At 43.0% G+C, this 22,364-nt stretch overlaps 1 protein-coding gene across 2 annotated transcripts in view; it reads right to left on the bottom strand.

The window, feature by feature from the left end:
• Window positions 1-22,364, bottom strand: part of CCN4 (cellular communication network factor 4) — a 36,662-nt gene that overhangs the window by 682 nt on the left and 13,616 nt on the right. The window contains exons 2-5 of one of the 2 annotated variants that reach the window (XM_065668990.1): window positions 7,152-7,402; window positions 3,007-3,043; window positions 2,786-2,879; window positions 427-620 (exon numbers count right to left, since the gene is read on the bottom strand). In XM_065668990.1, the coding sequence (XP_065525062.1) occupies window positions 427-620; window positions 2,786-2,879; window positions 3,007-3,043; window positions 7,152-7,402 (576 nt within the window). Of the gene's footprint in view, window positions 1-426; window positions 621-2,785; window positions 3,044-7,128; window positions 7,403-22,364 lie in introns of both variants that reach the window. The other variant, XM_065668989.1, reaches the window with a different exon arrangement.

The following is a 22,364-nucleotide window of genomic DNA, read 5'->3' as shown; positions in this document are numbered from 1 at the left end:
CGTGCTTAAAGGGTTTTAAAGCTGTTAGGAAGCATTTTACAGCCCTGATCTAGAAGCTGTGGCAGTTTTACACGCTTAGACATATGAGCCTAAGAGCTGCAAGCAGGGTACTTGCAAATACAGCTCAGCCATGACCAGCAGTGCACCAGTGTTCTTCCACTAGCTGAGTCCCAGGTCTGTCTGAACAGCGAGCACAGTGGACTTGGCTTGCCTTTGCTTGCAAGGACCCTTTGGCTGGAACTAAAGCTCCCAGGGGGTGGTTTTCACACCAGCATGTGGAAGCACAGCGGGGACTTGGTTTTGACCTCTTTGCAGCTCAGTACGTGCACGTAGAGGTGCAGCCTTCTGAAGCCTGAATGCTGCCAAACAAAGGCTAACCCCATGTCCAGACAAAGCTCCAGAGCTGTGCAAAGGAGCAGTCCCCACCTTAATGTGCTTGGTGATATCCACCTCGCAGGGCCGCATGTTACACAGGCGGCTTTCCTTCAGGAGCCGGCACTGGTCATTGTCATTGGAAATCCTGGTGGAGATGCCCAGCCCACAGGTCTTTGAGCAGGGACTCCAGGGGGAGGTGTGCACGATGCAGTTCTTCTGCCAGGCTTCATCCTCTCCCTCGTAGGCTGCAGGGACCAGATTAACCCCATGTTATTCAGCCGCAGCAGCTTTCCATATTAAACCCCCTCTCCCCAGCTCATTACACATTCAGGCCACTAACCCAAACAATGAAATCACAGCGGAGTGGCTCAGCATTCCCGTGAACCCTCTCATCCCACCCCCTTTGCTGCTGACCTACTTTGTGTCAGACCCTCCGGTGCTGCGAGCGCTTGGGGCCAGGGCTCATTTCTTTATCTCCCTTTGCAGCCTCACACAAGGGGGTCCTTGTCTGGGACCCCCAGGTGCTGCCACAATGCAAACAATTACAGCCAGTACAGAAAAGGGATGAAGGTTTATTTCTGAGCCCATTCAATTGATTCTCTAACAGAAAGTGGTCAACAGCCTGCTGGATGGCCGAGGGGCTTGGGAAGCAGCCACTGCCTTTCACTAGGAGGAAGAGCAGCTTGAATAGCTCTCAGAGGGCTCGGCAGCCACTTGAAGAAGGGGTGGGCTCTGTTTTGAAAGCAGCTGACAACCCCAGTTCAGGTTCCTTCACAGCCTCAGCCAAGGTCCCCACTGGTCTTTGACTCACAGTACAGCCCGCAGGCAAAGCTCTGATAGGAACTGCTGCGCTGAGCTCGCTCAGTATTAGATTCATTACTCTATTAGTTATTATGTTAAATGTAGTAATTGCTGGCCTTGTTTTTATAAGGCTTCTACTTATGAGAGAAAAGGTCAGGCAAGGAAGCCTGTTATGCCCATCTTGGGACACAGGCCATGAAGACATAAAGCTAATTTCAGTATAGATGTTTTGAATTTGGACCTACAGTTCAAAGCTACCATGGACATAAGTCAGGGTGAAACTCTAGGGGGTTTAACCCACAAAATGGAGACTGAGGCTTTGTTTTGTGCAGCAAAAATACAGATCAAGGACTGGGAATAAAACCTTTACCAGTAAGGAACCAAAATCCTGATTTACAGCAAGCATCCCATGTGTCCTTGAGCTCTGCTTTTGTGAGATAGTCTAAAATATGGAGCTAATGTGGCTCATGTCACATTGCATCACAGGGTGTCATGAGGATAGAATCATAGCATCATAGAATAGTTTGGGTTGGAAAGGATCTTAACATCATCCAGTTCCACCCCCCCTGCCATGGGCAGGGACACCTCACACTAAACCATCCCACACAAGGCTTCATCCAACCTGGGCTTGAACACTGCTAGGGATGGAGCACTCACAACCTCCCTGGGCAACCCATTCCAGTGTCTCACCACCCTAACAGGAAAGAACTTCTTCCTTATATCCAATCTAAACTTCCCCTGTTTAAGTTTTAACCCGTTAAATAAATTTAAGATGTATGGCAGGGTAAATCCATCTTAAGTCTTTGGGATCAGAGGCAAACGGCACCAGCTCTGTGCAGTGAGCTACATGATCCTCACTATGAATGTGTGAGGAAAGAGGATACTTTATGTGACACATAATATTTTTCAATAATGTCAGAATTCAGTTCAATCAGTCCAGAACTGTGACCTGGCAGTGCAGCTTCCACAGCAAATGTTTTCAAGGTGTTACGTAAGTTTGGGACTACTAAAATACAGGGGCTTTAAGATCACAGAATCCCAGACTGGTTTGGGTTGGAAAGGACCTTAAAGCTCATCCACTTCCAACCCCCTGCCATGGGCAGGGACACTTTGCACTAGGCCAGGTTGCTCAAAACCCCATCCAACCTGGTTTTGAATGTTTCCAGGGATGGGGCAGCCACAGCTTCTCTGGGTAACCTGTGCAGTGCCTCAGCACCCTCACAGGAAAGAATTCTTCCTCATATCCAGTCTATAGCCCAGGCAGAAAGCCTCAGTCCCAAACTAAACTGAACCCATTCATCTTTGCAGAGGGCCCGGACTGAATACAAACTGGTGACATAAAAAGGACGTGTGACATCTTCCAAGTGCCAGCAGATGTGTTCTTCAGAGGGGGCTTTGTCACACAAGCATGCTTGGTGAATCTCACATTGCTGCTAAGCCGTTCAAGCACACCTCTGTGTTTCACATGACCTCTCCTTCACTACATGCTGGAGTCTCTGTGCCTCATTCGCACAAAGACCAGACGCCTGCCGGTTCAAGCTGATACTTTGGGTTTAGACTGACTTCCAGTTGCCCATTGACAGAGAAGTCCACTTCAGTCCCACCATACCTGCGGAAGAGATGTGTCGCGGAGATGTCTTCCTGATTTTCTTGGAGTCATCACAAATCCACTGCTCGCAGCACTTCCCTGCTAACTTAATCAGCTTTGGGTTTGGGCACCAGACAAGGGGAGGACGTGAGTTTGTGCACATGGGAATACAGCCCACAGCCCCGTTAATGCACGTGCAGTTGTATTTGCAGTTGGGCTGAAAAGTGTCCCCATTGTTATACCTGACTCCATTGAGGACACATCCTACACCGACAATCTCTGAAAGGAAAGAAGAAGAGAGAAAGACACACAGAGCGCTGTTAGAATAATGCTGGTGACAAACAGTGCTGATGTGCTTCTGTACCAAGTTGCTCCCTGGGCTAATGGAGCCAACATGGAGACACGGCTGTGGGATGATGCGGTCAGCGTGATGCCGAGCCAAATGTGGTTACACCATCTAGGAAACAGTTTTCATTCTGAATCACAGCAAAAAAGGAAGAATCTTTTAATGCTTCATGGAGAAAAGAAGTTAGAAAATAAAACAAGTTTTATCCATAAATACTCACTTAAAAATCATTCTGTAGCCTGCTGGTAAAAGAAGGATCAATAAAAGTAATTAAATAGGTACTGAGTGAAATCTAATGTTTTCAGGGATACGTGAGAGGACCACATGGAGTTGCAAATATGACTCAGCTCTTCACAACACCTTCTGAAGCAACAGCGGGAGAACACCCAAGCAAAGCGCTTAAAATGGCACTGGAATCCTATATTTAGGCAATTTCAGTTTATCACAGAACAGTTTTCTTGGAAAATGAAGTAACACATTATAAGACCACAAAAATTGGTATTTTATGAATATTTTAAAATAAAATCAGCAAAAAAAAAAAATCAAACTTTTTGATTGCCCATGAACAGAAATCACATTGGTTCAAAAAGCAGACACTTTTTATTTCAAAGCTGTAACAGTTATTTGGAATCAGTGACGCAAATCTAATGGAAAATTCAAGCTTCGGTTTCTTGTTTGGTCACACGGAGGCAGTGTGCACGCACCGATCAGGTTGCTCAAGTTTTGAGTCTGGCTGGAAGTGAAGCTGCAATGTGGCTGCTTCAAGGCTAACACAGATTGAAATGCGGGGTTCAAATCCTGCAAAGGCTTCCTACTGTTAGAATGGGCTGAAAGAAAACATCAAACACAAATCCTTTTTTCTGTACAAAAATGAGAGCTGTTGCTATTCGAAGGGCAGGTTCAGCCCCAATTTTGATCGTGCTTCTGCCTTTGTATTGAAGAGACATCACTCAGTGCTGGAGCTGGAGTGGAGAACTCAGCTGAACTTAGAGGTGTACACACAGATTATGACAGCTCAAGAAAATGCTGTATTATCTGGTACTTTGCTACCAGCATACCCCGTCTGGACTGTGTTAACTCAGCCTCATGCAGGTCTCATATATTGGGAGATTCATCATGAGAACATCTCAAACATACACAAAGGAGCTGTTTAATGCTTTCATGTAGAACCTCGTTGAATCTGCATCTAAATTAGGCACTTTGGGAGCGCATCCTTCTTCCTGTCACATCCCTGGTCCTGGCCTCAAGGGCACAATGCCTGCCTCCCCACCTGAGCATGTGCTCAGCATCCTGCTGTCTCTGCTTCGGTGCAGAAAAAAGCCAACAAAAGGAGACGTGTATTGAGGCTCCTATCTGATGTCCAGGTGGCCAGATCTTGGACACACCTCACCATGCCAGTCCAGAAACAACTTGAATTTCCCACATTCTCACCCCATTCCTTTTCCCAGCACCTGAAAGAATTCCGTGATCTTTCAGGATCTTTATTTTCCACAAATTCCATTGTTTCTGTAGTCCTGCATGCACTGGATTCTCTAGACCTGGCTTTCTGGCATCCAGCTGCAAAGCAAATTCCTCACAGCAGCTGGTCACCAACACCTTGCTCAGGAGCCCCATTCTTGCCTTCAGTCACCCTGTGGTCCCAGCATCAGAGTGGAGTAATGTGGTCTGTATATGACCCAGTGCATGAAAAGAACATGTCAGGAGATCCTGTCATGTGCATCTACCTGGATGTTGAAGTAAGGGGAAGACCACAGCTTTCTATGGCAGCCAGAGACAAGCCACTCTACTTCCTAACCATGGGAAGACCTACTTCTCATGCCCCTCAGCTGTGCACACCAGAATGTCCCTCGCCTTATAGCCATGAATGTCACATAATAAGGAGTATAATAGGGAATTAAGGCTGTGTGGAGACCTCATAGCAGCCTTCCAGTATCTGAAGGGGGGCTCTAGGTATGCTGGGGATGGACTATTTGTTAGGGACTGTAGTGATAGGACAAGGAGTAATGGGTTAAAACTTAAACAGGGGAAGTTTAGACTGGATATAACGAAGAAATTCTTTACTGTAAGGGTGGTGAGGCACTGGAATGGGTTGCCCAGGGAGGTTGTGAGCGCTCCATCCGTGGCGGTGTTCAAGGCCAGGTTGGACAGAGCCTTGGGTGACATGGTTTAGTGTGAGGTGTCCCTGCCCATGGCAGGGGGGTTGGAACTAGATGATCTTAAGGTCCTTTCCAACCCTAACTATCCTATGATTCTATTCTATGATTCTAATATATTGTCATGACAGCAGGGGGGTTGGAACTGGATGATCTTACGGTCCTTTCCAACCCAAAAAGTTCGATGACTCTATGATTCTGTCATTCTATGATTCTATAATGCGAAAGTGCAATAGGCCAAATTGGGGAAGCTGGGGATCAAACTTCCTATAGCACAGTGCTGTTGTCACAGGACATACTGAATGCCTGTCTTTATGGGAGGACTACAGACTCCTCCCCAAGATTATCCAACCAAGAAATCAAGCATTTAAATAAACAAATGTGAAGCAACATGAAAGTTTTCAAAGAAGTCTAGGAAGGCTGAGGTAGCTTTGAGACAATATCCAGCTTGTTTTCCTCTCCCAGCACAGGGCCAGCTGTAACGATGTCATTCTTGACATGTTTGTCTAACCTGTTCTTACAGACCTCCCACGAATGCTGCACACACACTCCAGACAATACATTTGAATAAATTCATATCCTCTTTTCTTAACCCTGGATCTTTTCTAATCTTGAAAATTGCTGTTTAAGGTTATGGCACATACCTTCTCTTCTTGTTATGTTGTCCATAACCTACAAAATCTGTTTGGATTGCACTTTCTGCATGCTTGTCTTTTCATTGGTAAGCTAATGCAAAGCCAAGCTAATTTCTTACTACTCTTCCTTACAACCCCTAGTATTTCTGTCAGCTGTCCTAAACCTCTTTACTCCTTAGGCTTGTCCCTTGCAAAGCTTCTGCTGATATTCTAAGTTTATTGAAGCCCACTGTTTGCAATCTTTTCTCCTTCCTGTGGATCACTTATTCTATCCATCTCACGAGCAGCTCTCCTCCAGGTTTCCTTCCAATTTGCATTTTCTATTAGTACCATTTGTGGTTATATTCCAGCCTAGAAGATCCTCCGAGTGATTTTTTCCTGTTTATGAATCTAAAGTTGTAACCAGTATCTTCTAATGTCATGCTAAACAGTCAGCATCATTTCTGATCAGCGACCTCTGTGGATTTACTCATGATCTTTTCCCTTTTAATCATTCCCAGAGTAATGATTTTCAATTGTTTATGCCATTTATGAGCAGATAAGACTCCCCCCATGTTCTGGATCTCAGAACAAGTGGACATATCCCAGACATACAAACATTACCTCATTTCTTTTTGAATAAAACCATTCCAGTCACATGAATTATCTCACCAAGATTTCCTTATGACAGGGAAGAAGAAATCCTTCTGCTTCATGGCAGCTGACATGACTGAAACCTCTGTAAGATTAAGGCTCAGACCTCAATTTGTCACCAAGAAAATTTGCTAGGAGATGATTCAACCCCAACCCTATTGGACAGGACACCACATGCTATATTTCTCAAGGATCCACTATGGGGAATAAATCAGAAGTGCCCCTTACTGTAGACACCCACACTGCTTGTCTTTAAAGACAAGTGTATATCTAAGCTTCCTTCATGCCCAACCCACTACAGCACCTTTTACTACTGCTGGGAGTATAAAATCATCTACTTCTAAATCTGAAGACCTTCAGATGCTGGTTGGTCATTGCTCTTGGCTGCAGCCAACTCAAAGAGCACTAATTCAGATGCCATTTCTCATCCAGCCAACTGCCCTGAAATGAAGACAGCTATAAGGAAATGGAAGGTGGTGAACAGAGGAGCTGATGAGCATACAGTCAAGTGTCTAATGAGATAAATCTCAGCCAATGCTCAAACTGAGGGGAGCTGTCAGTGCGTGTCTAAGTCAAAAATATATGTACATCACTTACGTGCACATACTCCTATTTCGTACCTAGGTCTGTCTCCACTGTAGTCACAGTACAAGCCCCTGTGGAAGTCACAAGTGTCGGCCTCAGTGCATCTCTCTCCACGCTGCTTGGCGCACGTCTTGCAGCAGTCGCAGCCGTCTGTGACCAGGCTGATGCCCACCGAGCACCGAGGTGGGGACTTCGGACATTCACATGGCCACTTACAGTACTGAGCCCGCGTGTAGGTCTCTGTTGTGGTGGGGGCCATGGTGGTGGTGGTGGTCTGGGCAGTGGCCTACAAACAAAGAAACACAGCTTGGAGAGCGCTCCAGAGAAAAGGGGCTTGCAGACTCTTTGGTGACTAGTCCTGAATTACAATCCCCTTAGGTCTGCAAGGAAACTAGTGGGTAAATGCCAAAGAGACATGGAAAGGGAGCTGTCACTGCTGTCTTGTATCTCACAGATACCAGCTTAGGGCAAATGCTCTGCAGCTTAGATGAGTATCTAAACTGCATAGCACCAGTCTGCTGTACTCAGCCTTTTCCAGACCTCTCCTCCCTAAACAGAGGTCACTCTCCATAAGCAAACATGTCAAACCCTCCCTCTGACACATGAGAAGAAGGTGTGGTGTGTCCAGTCTGTGTTACCCTGTGGTGCCTGGCTCTGGCAAAGGATTGTGCCACCTATAGCTTGTCCTTGTTGATTGAGAGATGGCTCTAGAGCTTCTCTTGGCTGCTTAAAGGCTTCCATGTGCATCAGTCACTGATGGAGGTAAAGGTCATCATGTTACAGTGGGAAAGGTCACGTGGGCCTATTTGGCCTCATCTTCATGCTTATCCATATTAGTGTGGGTCTTGAATTCAAAACACAGGATCCCATAAATCCACGAGGGTACCAGGAATAGACCTATGAGTCCACCATCCTCACAGACAGGCACTCATGGACATCTGTGTAGTATGGATGATCCGAACCCACAGACCTAGCACTCCATCACGGATGTCCTGAGGATGTCTTGGTCATTTCCTCTCTTCTTCCGATACTGCTAATAGCACAACAACTGCTGCCTTACAATGTCCTAGTCCTTTGACTTGAGTAGAGATGAGGTTAGGGAAGGAAAAGAACCTCTGAAGCCAAAATCTGGCTGTCTGTGAGCACCATAATTCACAAGTTCACCCACCTCTGTCTGAAAAATAGTTTGCTTATCTGTCTCCATCCCTATAACACAACACACATGCAGTTCAGCTCCCTGACAGTGTCCTAGTCCTAAGCAATGAAAACACAGTATGGCTATAACAGTTACAATTAATTAATTCATTCATAACTCAATTAATTAATTAAAGTCGTGTGCTTCCTCTAAGCACTCTGACAACCACCCTTATCCAACCTTCACAGTGTCCAGACAACCATATTCAGCAGAAACACTCTCTGTGCATCCTAAAGTAGTCACGAGACTCTTGGATTTGTGACGGGCTCTTCCAGTTCTCACTGGAGTTCCCATGATATTTCCCTGACCCACAAAGTCAAACAACTTGAATATTTCTGCAGTGATTTTCCACCTTTGTCTTTTGGCATATGCTTTTGTCCTACACGGAGCCACTGTGGGAACTCTAAGTTGGATGAGTGCAAAGTGAAGCCTCATAATGTTAGTGTTTCTTCCGTTAGCCATGCACAAATATTTGCCAGCATGGTGAGAAAGGAAGGAGAACTTTTATGGGGAGGATACTGCCAAGTTTCCACTTCCTGATCTCCATTTCCTTGGCAAGCAAGGAAAAAAAAACCCACAAACACAAGTTAATTAAAAATCTGATAATCAGATAAAAATTCTGATCAAAGTAAATCAAGGTATAAAAGGGATTTCATGTAACAAAGAGATGCTACTCCAACAGACACGTTCAGGTCACTATTACTGAGATAATGGAGAGCTGTGGTACCTTAGCTCATATGGTAGCTAATATAGAAACCCACAGAGGGCAGAGCTTCATTGCCTTCTGCACTCTCCAGTCCCTGCAGAGCAAACTCTGGATGACATTTAACAGCACCAGCCATGCTTGTGATTCTGGAAGGGTGCAAATAAGCCTAGTGACAAAGCAAAAAGGTGGCTTTTCTACCAGGATTATTGCGTGGAAAACTGGAGCTGCACATGGGAACCAAACAGAGCCCAGAACTTCATGTACAGAAACAAACGGGGTTATTTATGGGCTTTCAAAAGCAGCCAGAGCATGACCCTGCTTGGGCACATGAGGTCCAGAAGACCTTTATTGTGACAAGAAGTGAGGGCTGAAATAGTGTGTAGCTCTACAAAGTTCAGACAAGGAATGTCAAGGACTAGAAATTACAAAGGCATTTCCATCCATTCATAGAATCATAGAATGGTTTTGGTTGGAAGTGACCTTAAAGATTATCCAGTTCCAACCCCCTGCCATGAGCAGGGACACCTTCCACTAGAGCAGGTTGCTCAAAGCCCCATCTAACCTGGTTTTGAATGTTTCCAGGGATGGGGCACAACTTCTCTGGGAAACCTGTTCTAGTGCCTCACTACCTTCACAGTAAAGAATTTCTTCCTTAAATTTAACCTAAATTTTCCCTTTTTCAGTTTAAAGCCGTTCTGCCTTGCCTTATCACTACATATGCTTGTAAAAAAACCCTCTCCAGCTTTCCTGTAGTCCCTTTTTTTAGGTACTGGAAGGCTGCTTTCCTCCAGGCTGAACAAGCCCAACTCTCTCAGCCTGTCTTCACAGGAGAGCTGCACCAGCCCTCTAATCATCTTTATGGCCTCCTCTGGACTCACTCCAACGAGTCCACGTCCTTCTCATGCTGCATCCTCAGAACTGAACACAGTACTCAAGGTGAGGTCTCACAAGAGCAGAGGGGCAGGATCACCTCCTTCGACCTGCTGGTCACGCTCCTTTTGATGCAGCCCAGGGTACAGTTGGCTTTCTGGGTTGCAAGTGTACATCTGTGGGTCATGTTGAGCTTCCTGTCAGTCATTCCTGGCTAGCTTGTACTGCACTATATATTCCTCAGTGTTTTATCTTCGTTACAGTTTCAGATGTCTTGAACAAAAGGCTTTCCATGAAGAAAATGTCTTAACTCAAGGCTTTATGGGTTAATGCATCCCAAAGCACTGCAATCCCACAGCTGATGAGATGAATACCTCTGCAAAGCCCTTTTACTGTCTTCTGCAGTATCCTCGTTAAAAGACCCAGATTTTATTAAAGCACATTTCTAAACCTGCTACTATTGCTTTATCTTAGGGTGTATTTAAACATCTTAGTAATAGTTACCCTCTGTACAGAACACTAAATTGTTAACACATTGATAATCACTGCCAAATAGGCAGTGTTTGCTCTGGGCATAGGTCCCAATTCCATTAAGACCCCCCTTACAAACAGTTGGCCTTAAAGTTGGCTTACAATCACCTTTAAAGTCATGTTTAAACTGAAACATACCAGTATAATTTACTCCCACTTTAAGCCTCTTTGATGCTGCCAAAGTTGTTAAAAGAGGAACATTCAAATCAATGAAAAGCCCTGGCCTTTTAACAGCAGCATTTCTCATTCCACTAGCAATAATCTGAATAGGTGCAATAATCTGTCACTTGAGAAGAGAGGCCTCTTCAAGTGCAATAAACCTATTTACTTTGTTGCTGATCATTAAAAAAAAGTGCTTAATAATCAAATCCAGGTACACAGATGAAATTCACACAGCTATTTAAAGAGCCCATTGCTGTGGCCCAACCCTGTAAGTAAATCCATTCACAGTCCCTTATTTCTATTGTCAACATGAGCAAGCAAACAGCTTCTACCCTGTGTAGATATGAAAGTGTGAATCAACACATGTAGCAAAGAGGAACCTTGCTAGTCCTGTGGTTTTAGTTAATACATGAGGACTGAGGCTGAATTCTTGTAAAGCACTGAGTAGCTGGGAGGCATGTGGTGGCTTGTGATACACATGAATTTAGAGTAAATTATTTAACAGTCCTTCCCCTAGGTCTAAAGCCTGAGCTGGCCAAGAAGGCTTTTCACATCCTTTTAGTTACTAACTGTTGTAATTACTGATGTGCCAGCTGAAGGATCCAGTGGTGTATCTAAGTCAGCCATAGGAAGGATACATGATGTGGGCTACATAAGCATCTTCAACTGATCAGTGTGAACAGGCATCAAAATACTATGACTGCCATATTTTGCAAATAGGGAAGGCATGGAGAAGTGGACGTGACACCATGTCCTAGGCTCCATTGCAACCCAACCAAAACCCAGCCTTTGAAAACTGCTGTCCATTGGATACTAGAAAAAATGTACAACCTGAGCAGCTTCCAAGCACTGCTCTTCTCCCCTCATAAGTCCCTCAGAGCTTTGCTATAGGAGAAACAATTCTGTATGTTTAGAATGTTCTTGGCTTTTGCTTTTCCATGGTCAGCTTTCACAGCTGGAATATCTAAATTCCTTTAGAAAAGTAATTCAGCCCTATTACTTCAATGTCCCATAACATTTTGAGATATAGACACTTCCTTATGAATAGGTATGATGGTTAAGACATCATGAATAATGCTTTATAAATACCACAATAAAACCAACTCTTTTGGCTATCAACAGGAAATAATATTGCAATGGCCTTCACCAATGGACGCCCTTACTTGGAAGCAAACAAACAAAAATCCATCAAGTAATTTAAGGTTTCAGAAACCATGACTTTATGGTGAATGTAACATGTAGGAGGACAGTGGGTTTGTTAAGCAATCCAAAATGAGAATGAAGAGAAATTTAAGACCGAAAGGCACAGTGATGGAGATTCGACAAGTTTATTTCAAAATGTTAGAAACATAACAGAATGTGCCTGCTAATAAATTAGTTTTTCCAGGTACTTGTATTTAACTTGTTTTGTATCACTCCTCTTCCATCTTGTGGTCTGCAGATTTGTTTTCTTGAATGCTAAGGAGAATATATTCCACCACCATTTATTAATAGGTTTGTAATTTTGCTGCTCTTGGAAGTACAAGTCCATTCTCATTAAAACATGACGAAGCCTTTCTCACCCTGCCATGGCTGATAACTCTCTATTAAAGTCACTCCTGATTTATGCTTGGCAAGCTCCAAAATGGCTTTCTTTTTGCATCTGCAGAGAGTATTATTTTGCTAGCAACAATTCCCAGCTGATTTCTGTGTTCACATCCAAGAAGACAGAAGGAGAAAATAAAAACATCATTACTTAGTACCCAACATAACCACAAACTCAGTGTTTTTAATACCCATGAGGCTTACTATCCAAGTCTTAGATACAAAATTCATAGGACCATTCAGTAGCATGTTCTACCTAATGGCAAAGTATAGTTATAATTTGTTGGAAAATACTGTAATTGTAAGTTTGTTTTGGTTTTGGAAACTAGAAAGACCAAGCTATGGTGTCGAAAATAGTGTCTACAGTCCAAATTGCAAGCCAGCCAGATATACAGCAGCACTTCTACATAATGCATTAGGAAACCTCAAACTTTGCCTTTAAGCAGCAAAACCCTAAATGCATTGAAATACTGGGTAAAACTATTTTGCTATTCCTTTGCTTCTAGTTTTTACAGGTGTTCAAAAATAAATCCATGTATACTGAGTTCACTGCAGTACTGCATGATCTTACTGTTACAACTTTTTGTCTTCCATGTATTTTTCTCATCATGATGAACTGAGTGAAGGTAGGGAGAAGCTATCTATGCTCTTCACCTTCAGTTTATTGATGTGAAAAAAGTCCAGAAAGGACTGTGAGTTCTTAATTTAACTCCTCTGGCTATTAGCAGAGCCGGTGAAATGGATAGGAGAAGTTGGCAGATAGAGGTCTGCTCAAACCATAGGACCTTATTGCCTCCTTGGTGGTAATTCACTCTAAAAGGAGGGCTTTTGAGCTCACTCACAGCTGCACATGCGGTTTTGCAGGGCACATGCCATTGGATGGACTACTTTTAATTTCTGACAGTCTAACACACGAAAGTAATATTTTTAACCTACATTTTTGATACTGACTTTTGAGCAAATGCCAGCTGTTATTGATGGGGGATATGATGTGATCTGGATTATCCCATCCTCCACCTCTCATTCACAGGAGAAAATGGTCAGTGAGGAAATTTCGTTAAAACATTCTCCTTACTACTATTTGATCAAATCAGATGATTTGCAGGCTGACCCAAGCATCCTTACTGGTGGGAGTGTGTACACCGAGGCCTGACCACATCGTAGAATCACAGAATGGCTTGGGTTGGAAAGGACCTTAATAAGACACCTCACACTAAACCATCCCACCTAAGGCTTCGTCCAACCTGGCCTTGAACACTGCCAGGGATGGAGCATTTACTTCTTCTCTGGGCAGCCAAACTGTCACTGTTTAGAAATACCTCCAGATGTTTTAGTTTGGCTGTCCTAAACATGGACGCTGAACTTAAAAACACAGCTTTGAGTGGACCTGTAGGGTTGCATCTCGCAGAGAAGGACTGTACACTCGCGTCTCTCAGACCGACGACACATCTGCTTTCTCCTGGTTCCACCTACTGGCTGAACGATGTAGACAGCACAAGCAGAAATACCGGTAGAGCCAGTTCCGACAGCGCGTACCACCCTAAATGTTCCCATTAACCAAAATGATCTGAAAAGGCATCCGAGGAGATTCACTTCCACATTCACAGAGCTGCAAACATCCTAATACTAACCTGACACAGCACAGTTTCCAGGGGAACACAGAGCCTAGAGCATAATAAGGAAGTAAATAATGAAAAGACAAAATGAAATCTAAATAATCTATTAAATAAAGCCACATAACCTTCCATCCCTCAACTGCACCTCAGGGCAAGCATAGGGATTGCTAAATTTCACCCGAGAACAGAGGTTAACAACTCCTAATGTATGTCAGAGGGATGGGCACATTAGCAATGATAAGCAGGACCTGGCTTACATCAGCGAGCTTAAACCAGGTCCTCAGAGTTGAAGTTTGTTTCTTGATCGTGCTTAGTTGGAACTTCTGAGCTGAATATTGCTGAATATTTGCATTATTATTACACCCAGAACAGATGGGTCGCCAAAGAGCCAGTTCTTACAGCAAGATCAGCAGTAATCACAGTACCATCAAGACTTCTTTGCTGTCGTGCTCTTGCTGCAAATCCCTGAGTCCCCATGACAGTTCATAAACTATCACAAGGAAATGCTAGTAAAAAGTGAGCTAGCATCAGGACAGAGATATAAATCAAATCGTGCATGGTAAGAGGAAAATATGGTTGTTTGGGGCTCAGATTCCCCAGAATATGCACGAGCTTCTAGATACCTCATTAAAATTGATCCCAGACATGAAATCTTCAGAACATACTGTAAAATACAGACTTTGAACCCAGAAAATATAAGATAGTTTTATATATGTCAAGTGCCAGCTGGATTTATTCTTGCTGTGCACTGTAGGCTGAAGCAGAATGGAACGTTCTACGTGAAGCTCAACATCCAACAGCCCAAGAAAACAAAATACCCACAGTGAGTCAAGCATTAATATTTCTGTGGATATATGGGTGATGAACGACCAGCTTCCCATAACTTTATTTTGGGAAATGTGACTGTGGGAAGAATGTAAGCAGATGTTTGGAATAGTCTTTTCTAACTCAGTTTAAACAATTATAAAGATTACATACATTCCCCTTTTTGCCAAAGATTTGCTTATACTGGCAGAGTCAGTGTGGCCTCACATTTTCTTCACAGTTTTCAGAGTGAAAGAACTTCCCTGTTAGAAAGAAACCTGACGTTTCATAAGTGTTGCCCCAGTAAAAGCAGCACTTGCTTAGAATAGGGTGACCTAAAAATGTTTGGACATCATTAACAAATTCACACTGCCACCACAGATTCCACTAATCGGGATATTAAACAGCATAATTCCTGGCCTCTAAGAACTTTTTAATGTCTTGCTCTGCACATGTTCTGTTTGTGCAGTTAGTGAGCTCATCCAGCGAAACCAGCTTGAACTAGAATCTAAAAAGTAACAGAGAACATCTGGAGGAGCAGTGAGAAAAGCCTCCAGAAGGGACAAGCAGAGACTTCAAGTTTGGGAAAGTGGAAAGTGCAGCTGGACTATCCAAGGTCATGGTCATAGAGTTACAAACCATCTTAAACCTGTACAGAACAAGATGTTTACATATGAACTGCGAGCTGAGTTACAGAAGAAGTATCACAGATCCAGCTCCCAGCCTGCTTTGGCAGAGGTTTTACTTTGCAAGAAGTCATGATCTGCATTTGCTCATCTCCTCTTTTTCTGTCATGGCCTTGAAATCAAAAGGAAGGTGACTTTCAGGTCCTTTCCAATGCTAACTATTCTATGATTCTAAGTTCCTATCCTCTTACTGCCTTGCGGGACACTCTGCCCCAACCTGGTCAAAAGAAGTAAGTAAAATTGAAAAACTCCACTTCTTTGGTTGTTTGGTTTTGTTTCTTTGCTTGGTTGCTTGTTTTTTCACGTCAAGAAGAGCACAGAGGACATCGCATTTTTCAAAATGGTTTTCATGATTTTACTAATAAAAATATAAATTTTCTTTTTCAAGTATCAACAATTTGCTGTTCCTGTTCCAGTATGCAGCATTTTGACTTAAAATAACCTTTCGTTTTAAAATGTCGTTGTTATTTAAACTCTCAGATCTGAAAGTTTGCTCTGCTTGACCTAATATATGTCCTACCCTAGAGTTGCTGATGAACTGATGGACTTATGCATCCCTATTTCCTTTAAGCAGCCACCTTCCTCCCATGGGACTGAGATGGTCAGAGACCTAAAGGTTACCCCCCAGGAGAAAATGCTGAGGGAGCTGGGCTTGGGTAGTCTGGCAAAGAAGTTAATGGATGGTCTAGTGCTATCCTCAGTGGTAGCAGAAAGTGCTCTAATGGGCAGCACCACAAGACGTAGTTAAAGATGTTTAGTCAGAACACCAGGAAGGCAACTTCTTCACTAGCAGAGCAGTGCAGCACCGGGACAGGTCATCCAGGGATGTTCTGAATTCTCCATCCTCAGCTGTCAGATTAAAGACCTCCAGAGGGCACTGACAAGCAGTGTTTCTGGCAGCCTGTGAATGCATACCTAGCCAAAACCACAGATGAAATATGCCCATAGACCTAAACAACCAAGGAGATGCCTTCATCAGTTCAGTCTTGTGTGGTGCCACCTAAAGTCTGGCTCTGGCACAGGGAAATAAAACCTAATATTTTTATTAAATAGTGCATTTAATACAGACAGAAGAATTTGACTTTGCAGGTCCATCCCCTCTCATACCATAAGCACAGCCAAAAATGCTATTTGGCAGATAATTACTACTTAATCTGACAACAGGAAACCTACCAGAAGTCTGGTTTTGTAGCTGGAAGATTTCAAGATAACAGAAGGAGAGAGAAGCTGCTGCTACTTTAAAGGCCCCTTTGGAACACATGGCACACATGGCTTCATCCAAAAATCGATAACTGCCATTTAATATAGTGTTGTATCACTGCATCAAAGCCATCTCAAGACTCTCAATGAAAGATGAGCAGTAAGACTACATTGCTACATCTCTGTAGTTAAGTGAAAACCAGATGGAGCCTACAACTTGTCTGAATAAACAGCAACATCTCCAGGTAAAGAGTTCCACCATGAAAGGATACTTTTGCACTGAGCATGGCACATCTTGGTAAATGTAGCTTATAGTATTCTAGGAAATCTTTTAGATAAAGAATGCAGATGGAAGACATATAGATCATCAATGTCCTTAGGGTCAACAGAAGATGTCAGACTTTTGCACACTCTAGAAGGATATGAAACTAACTCAGACTTTGATTACAGAACATTAGGAAGAGATACCAATTCTTTATTAGCTGCCACATACTTTGTACTCTTAAACACCTGATATCAATCCCGGACGTAATAAATCTTTATCTTTCAGATGTGCCGTCCCTGAAGACATTCAAAGCCAGACTGGAGGTGGTTCTGAGCAACCTGAGCTAGTTGAAGGTGTTCCTGCTCATTGTAGGGGTGTTGTACTAGATGAGCTTTGAAGATCCCTTCTAACCCAACCTGTTCTATGATTCTATGACCCATCTTGGAATGGTATCTGTTATCTTACCCTTTGCCAGGCAAAATCATGGCAAAATCCTCTTGCAGGATATGAAGTGATTTAGCTCTGTGTGCACCGAGAGATTAGAAAAGCTGCATTTGTACACTTGGAGCAAAGACATCAACATCAATACCACAGCCTGGTCATCTGGATAATAGCCTGGCCATAGTTCTGTGTATAAAGTGGATTTTCTTTACAGAATCATGGAATCTAAATGTTCAACCAGAGTCTGACTAGTGCCTGAGGCTGTTTCTAGAAAACCAGAGCAGGAAACCACTGAAACCCAGAGTGGGAGAGGGGTATCATCAGATTGGATCTTACACTGAGCAGTGGAAAAGAGTAATAATAATACTGCAATTCTAAATGCCAGCAATGCCAAACCCCACCATATTATTACTGTATTGTGCTTGCCTTGGTCTGGCTTATTGGCTTGTGCCTTGATCTCCAACACTCTGCGTGGCCCAGCTTGGCTCTACTGCACTTCTGGCTCCATCTGCACTTTTGCTTCCCACTACAGAGACAGCCTGAAGGCATGAGGATGTGGAGCAAACAAATGTCTTTTGTCTTTCTCCTGGGCTGAGACAGTTATTGCTCCTGCCAGCTAATTGCTGCAGCAAATATTCAGTATACAGAGTTCACAAATGATGAGAGAACATTAGAGGAGATCTTTTTGTCCAGAAGTAGAGAAAGTATTACCAGGAAGGTGGGAAGAGGAAGAACCTGCAGGATTCACCACTGGATAAAATCTCCTTTGACCAAGATCAAGTCCCATTCAAACCAGACAGAATGGGAACAAGAGATTCAGTGAACAAGAGATGCAGAAGAACCTCCCTCGCCGCCTCCAGAAATCCCACTGACCCTTGTTTAACACATATAATCATGCTGCTGTACTTGGAGGCCTTGTGATACTTTCACATTTCTATCGCGAAAAATTCAGCTGATAGCACCACCACGAGATCTCATGAGAACAAACAAATTAGCTTCCAAAGATCATCGACTTATTGCACTGAATTTCCCATAACCAGAAACATCTGTTCAGGAGTCTATTAAATCACTGGTGCTCAGTACATGAAGGTAGAAAGAGCACACTATGACCCAGACAGTGGAACACAAGTTCCTCTGGTACGGATGACATGGAGCTATCAATAACATTATGGCAAATACAGAGAGTTTAGTTTTCTTTTATAAGGCTACAGCAGTAAAAAGGAACCTTTACCTGTGTATATAGAAATCAGACCATTTTCTAAAAGCTCTGGGGACTATTAGGTAAGTGGGTTTGATTACACTAATTTGGACAAATATGCGGAAGACCAAAGAGATGGCAAAAGCTGCACCCTCTTCATCAACAACTGTGCACAGAGTGCAAAGTCTGCTAGGAGAAAACTTATGGGGGTAAAGGAAGTATTTATGGTGTTAAAAACTTACTCAGCTAGGCACAGTAGTATTTAAATTAAGGAAGGGAAACACAAGTTGAAAAGTATGGGATGCATCCAGACAGCAAGAGGCTGAACTGATGTTCAGAACAAGCGCCAGGCATCTGGAAATCTTGAAAACAGGACCGCAGGGGTGATAAGATACGTGGGAAGTGAATGAATGCTGTTATCACGCTGAGGGTACAGAGCCAAAAGACAGTCACATAGTCAGGAAGACAAACCACAAAACTCCCTGCAAGTTAAACTTATATGAGGTGGTTAAGACAGGGTGAGGGGTGAACCATGAACATGGAAACCAAAGTGCGCATGCTGTCGCAAAGAAGGAAAGGGAACCTCCTACATCAAACTTTATGGGCATCTCATCACATCTGCAGTGGGACAGAAACAGCACCACAGTCTATTCTACCTCCAGTGGTTAAGTTTTCTGGTTTTGCTATTGTGTAATTTCCTTCTGCCTCTTTCAGAATCCCAGACATTATTCCTATTACATTTGTATGAGTGCTATAAACTGACACATACAAATAGACATGTACCCACATAATCTACTTCAGGTTCAGGGATCTGAAGGAATGTATAAAATGATGCACAGCACAGAGCAGATGCTGTTTTGAATCACTTCCTTAAGGAACTGAAGTATTACATTCTCTGGGGACACGTTGTCTTCCTGATATGTTCTCTTCCTCAAACTGATAACAAGCTTTTAGCTATATCACAGGGTACCAATGTCAAACAACTGCCTCTTAAAATCCCCCCAACAGATTTAATTATACATTTTGTCACTGTGTTTTAGAATGTGCCAAAAAGAATCTCAAAAAGGAAATGTGAAGTCCTTTGCAACAGTGATATCTGATGTATAAGAGGACAAGCAGCAGAATGCTAAGCACACATATCTGAGCTTTTTTCTTCTGACTCAAAAGAAAAAACTCCACAGAACAAGACAACACACAAAAAAAGACTAAAGACTTTTAAATGAAACCAGTAAATTCAATAGAAATGCTGCTGCAAGCTCTGGATTTGTTCAAATGTACAGCATATGGCTGGAAGAGAATCTGCACCCATGCACACCAGGTAGTCATCAAGCCAGAAACATGGTGACCTGTAAGCTGGAGAAATGAATCACTGTATAAGCTCATATTAGAAACTGAAGCAAGATCAGCACAAAAAACCTTGCCAAATTTATGGTGAGATCATTCAGCAGGAGGGTGGTGATTAGCTAGAGGCCTCCTTATCCCAAGCTTAGCTGAGCTTGTCTGCCCCAGATCCCTGGAACAAGCCCAGCCTAACTGAAAGAATTTACTAGCTCAACATATGGAGCAGAGACATTACTTGCCAAAGACCCTTCACACAGATGACACTGGAGATCATAAGGGTTAAAGCTATGAGGGTTAAAGAAATCAGTGAACAAATCTGGAATCTGTTAACTTTTCTAGATGATGGTCAAGACCCTGAAGTAGATTGGAGGACACAGGTTTTGTAAGCAGAAAGGTGGAGACTGTAAATTGAGTACACTCAATGTACTCATCATCAAATGTACCAGATCCAAGGCATTCCTGTGCTGAGTTTTTTTATGATCTGTTACAAGAGACAAGCCTGGCCAAATAGTTTATAGCCTACCAAAACGATAGAGGATGGTAGAATGAAGCATCCTCTGTCTTTGACAACTGTGAAACTGAGATCGAGTGATATTCTCACGTGGCTCCTCAGCTTAGTCTCAGTAAGGTGTACAATGCCATACAGTACCTGAGCCTAGGGTATAAGAACAGGACCTCAGAAGTACATGAGCTGAATGCCGCCTAGTATGAAACTAATCCCTTAACGCTGGCACCTATCTGAGGTAAATGAGTTCTTCATAAGATACAGGTTAAAACTTCAACAGGGGAAGTTTAGATTGGATATAAGGTAAAAGTTCTTTACTGTAAGGGTGGTGAGGCACTGGAATGGGTTGCCCAAGGAAGTTGTGAATGCTCCATCCCTGGTGGTGTTCAAGGCCAGGCTGGACAGAGCCTTGGGTGGGATGGTTTAGTGTGAGGTGTCCCTGGCCATGGCAGGGGTGTTGGAACTGGATGATCTTGAGGTCCTTTCCAACCCTAACTATTCTATGATTCTATGATTCTATACTCTAACCTATCTGGGGATCATGCTAGAAATCAACACCATCACTGCTTTTAGTCAAATGAAAAAAACAATACAGGAATTCCAAAGAAAGCATCTAATAAAACATGGAAAACCATGAAGTGTTTTTAGGTTATTACTAATTTTTGGAATTCTGTCATTAACATCATCTGAGCTATATTCCCAACCAATCAAACCAACCAACATCTTCCTTCTTAACAAAGGAAACAAAATGCTGCTTTCAAGTCCATCAGGAGGGCAAAGTTTTAGGGTATAAAACCATTTGAGGGTCAATTCATCCCATTAAAGGCAGATGAAAATGTTTTCTTCTCAGTGGATGTAGAAGCTACTTAGGCCTTACACAACCAAGACGGTTTCTGATCAGCTTTCCCCCAGAAAAAAAAAAAAAAAAACAACAAGGAAAAAGCCTTCCCATGACACCTATCCACTTTAGTTTATCTAGGAATAAAGATGGATAAAGGAGGAGAGTGGGAGAAATCAGTTTTTACCGGGACCTGAAGGTTCCAAAGCAGTGAGAAATAGTGACAAATAAGAATACTAAAAAGAGCCAATGTAGGCAGCTTGCTTTTAATGGCAGTTCCTTCCTAATGTGGACCACACAGCCACATGGTTTTTGAACATGGATGCATCTTGTTCACTTCTCACAGTCACTGCAAAGAAGAAATGGCAGCCAGAACAGCGTGAGTAAAATACAAATGCCTTAAAAGAATATTGGTGCTAATGAAAGTCAGATGATTTGCACAATAAAGTTAATTTAGAGATAGTCAACAAATACAAACCACTGTCAATCAAATGCATGTGCACAATGCCTCCAAAAATGTCCCTGAGCAAAACACCAGCCCAGTGTTGTAAAAGATTGCAGCTTTGGTTATAAGCAGCTACCACATTTGCAAAACAGTAAATCAGTGTCAAGTTTAGACTGGATATAAGGAGGAAGTTCTCTACTGTGAGGGTGGTGAGGCACTGGAATGGGTTGCCCAAGGAAGTTGTGAATGCTCCATCCCTGGTGGTGCTCAGGGCCAGGTTGGACAGAGCCTTGGGTGACATGGTTTAGTGTGAGGTGTCCCTGCCCATGACAGGAGGGTTGGAACTTGATGATCTTAAGGTCCTTTCCAACCCTAACTATTCTATGTTTCTATGATTTTTTTGAATAGAGATGTTGTTCTGGTCTGAGGGGCTGAAATACCCTTGGCGTGTAATTTACCCCACGCTGAATCTGGTAGGCACTTTCTTATCTCACGCATAGAAATTCTGTTTACAGAATTTTGGTATATGGGCCTTCTGCTGATGCCCTTGCGAAGGAATTTGTTGATTGTATTTTAATCACTATGAATTAAACTTAAAAGGTATAATGACTTTCTCCTCCATGAATGCACACCAGAAAGCAGGGCTTGCAAAGGAAAGAAGTGTTTTCACCAAAAGCGAGAGGAAATCCTGTTCTTTTCTAATAGTGTTAAACCACAACAGGATGTGAAATGTGTGGGGATGTGCAAGAAAAAACAGAAGGGAAGGGAAAAAAAGGCTGCTCTGGACAGAGACAATAACTGACACTTTCTTGAAGGAGAGAAACTGGTGATGCTGAAGCAACACAACTGCAAGATATGAAG

This window comes from Lathamus discolor, chromosome 2, assembly GCF_037157495.1.
Source record: "Lathamus discolor isolate bLatDis1 chromosome 2, bLatDis1.hap1, whole genome shotgun sequence".
In the NCBI taxonomy this organism is placed as follows: domain Eukaryota; kingdom Metazoa; phylum Chordata; class Aves; order Psittaciformes; family Psittacidae; genus Lathamus; species Lathamus discolor.
This window is presented reverse-complemented; position numbering and strand designations above follow the sequence as displayed.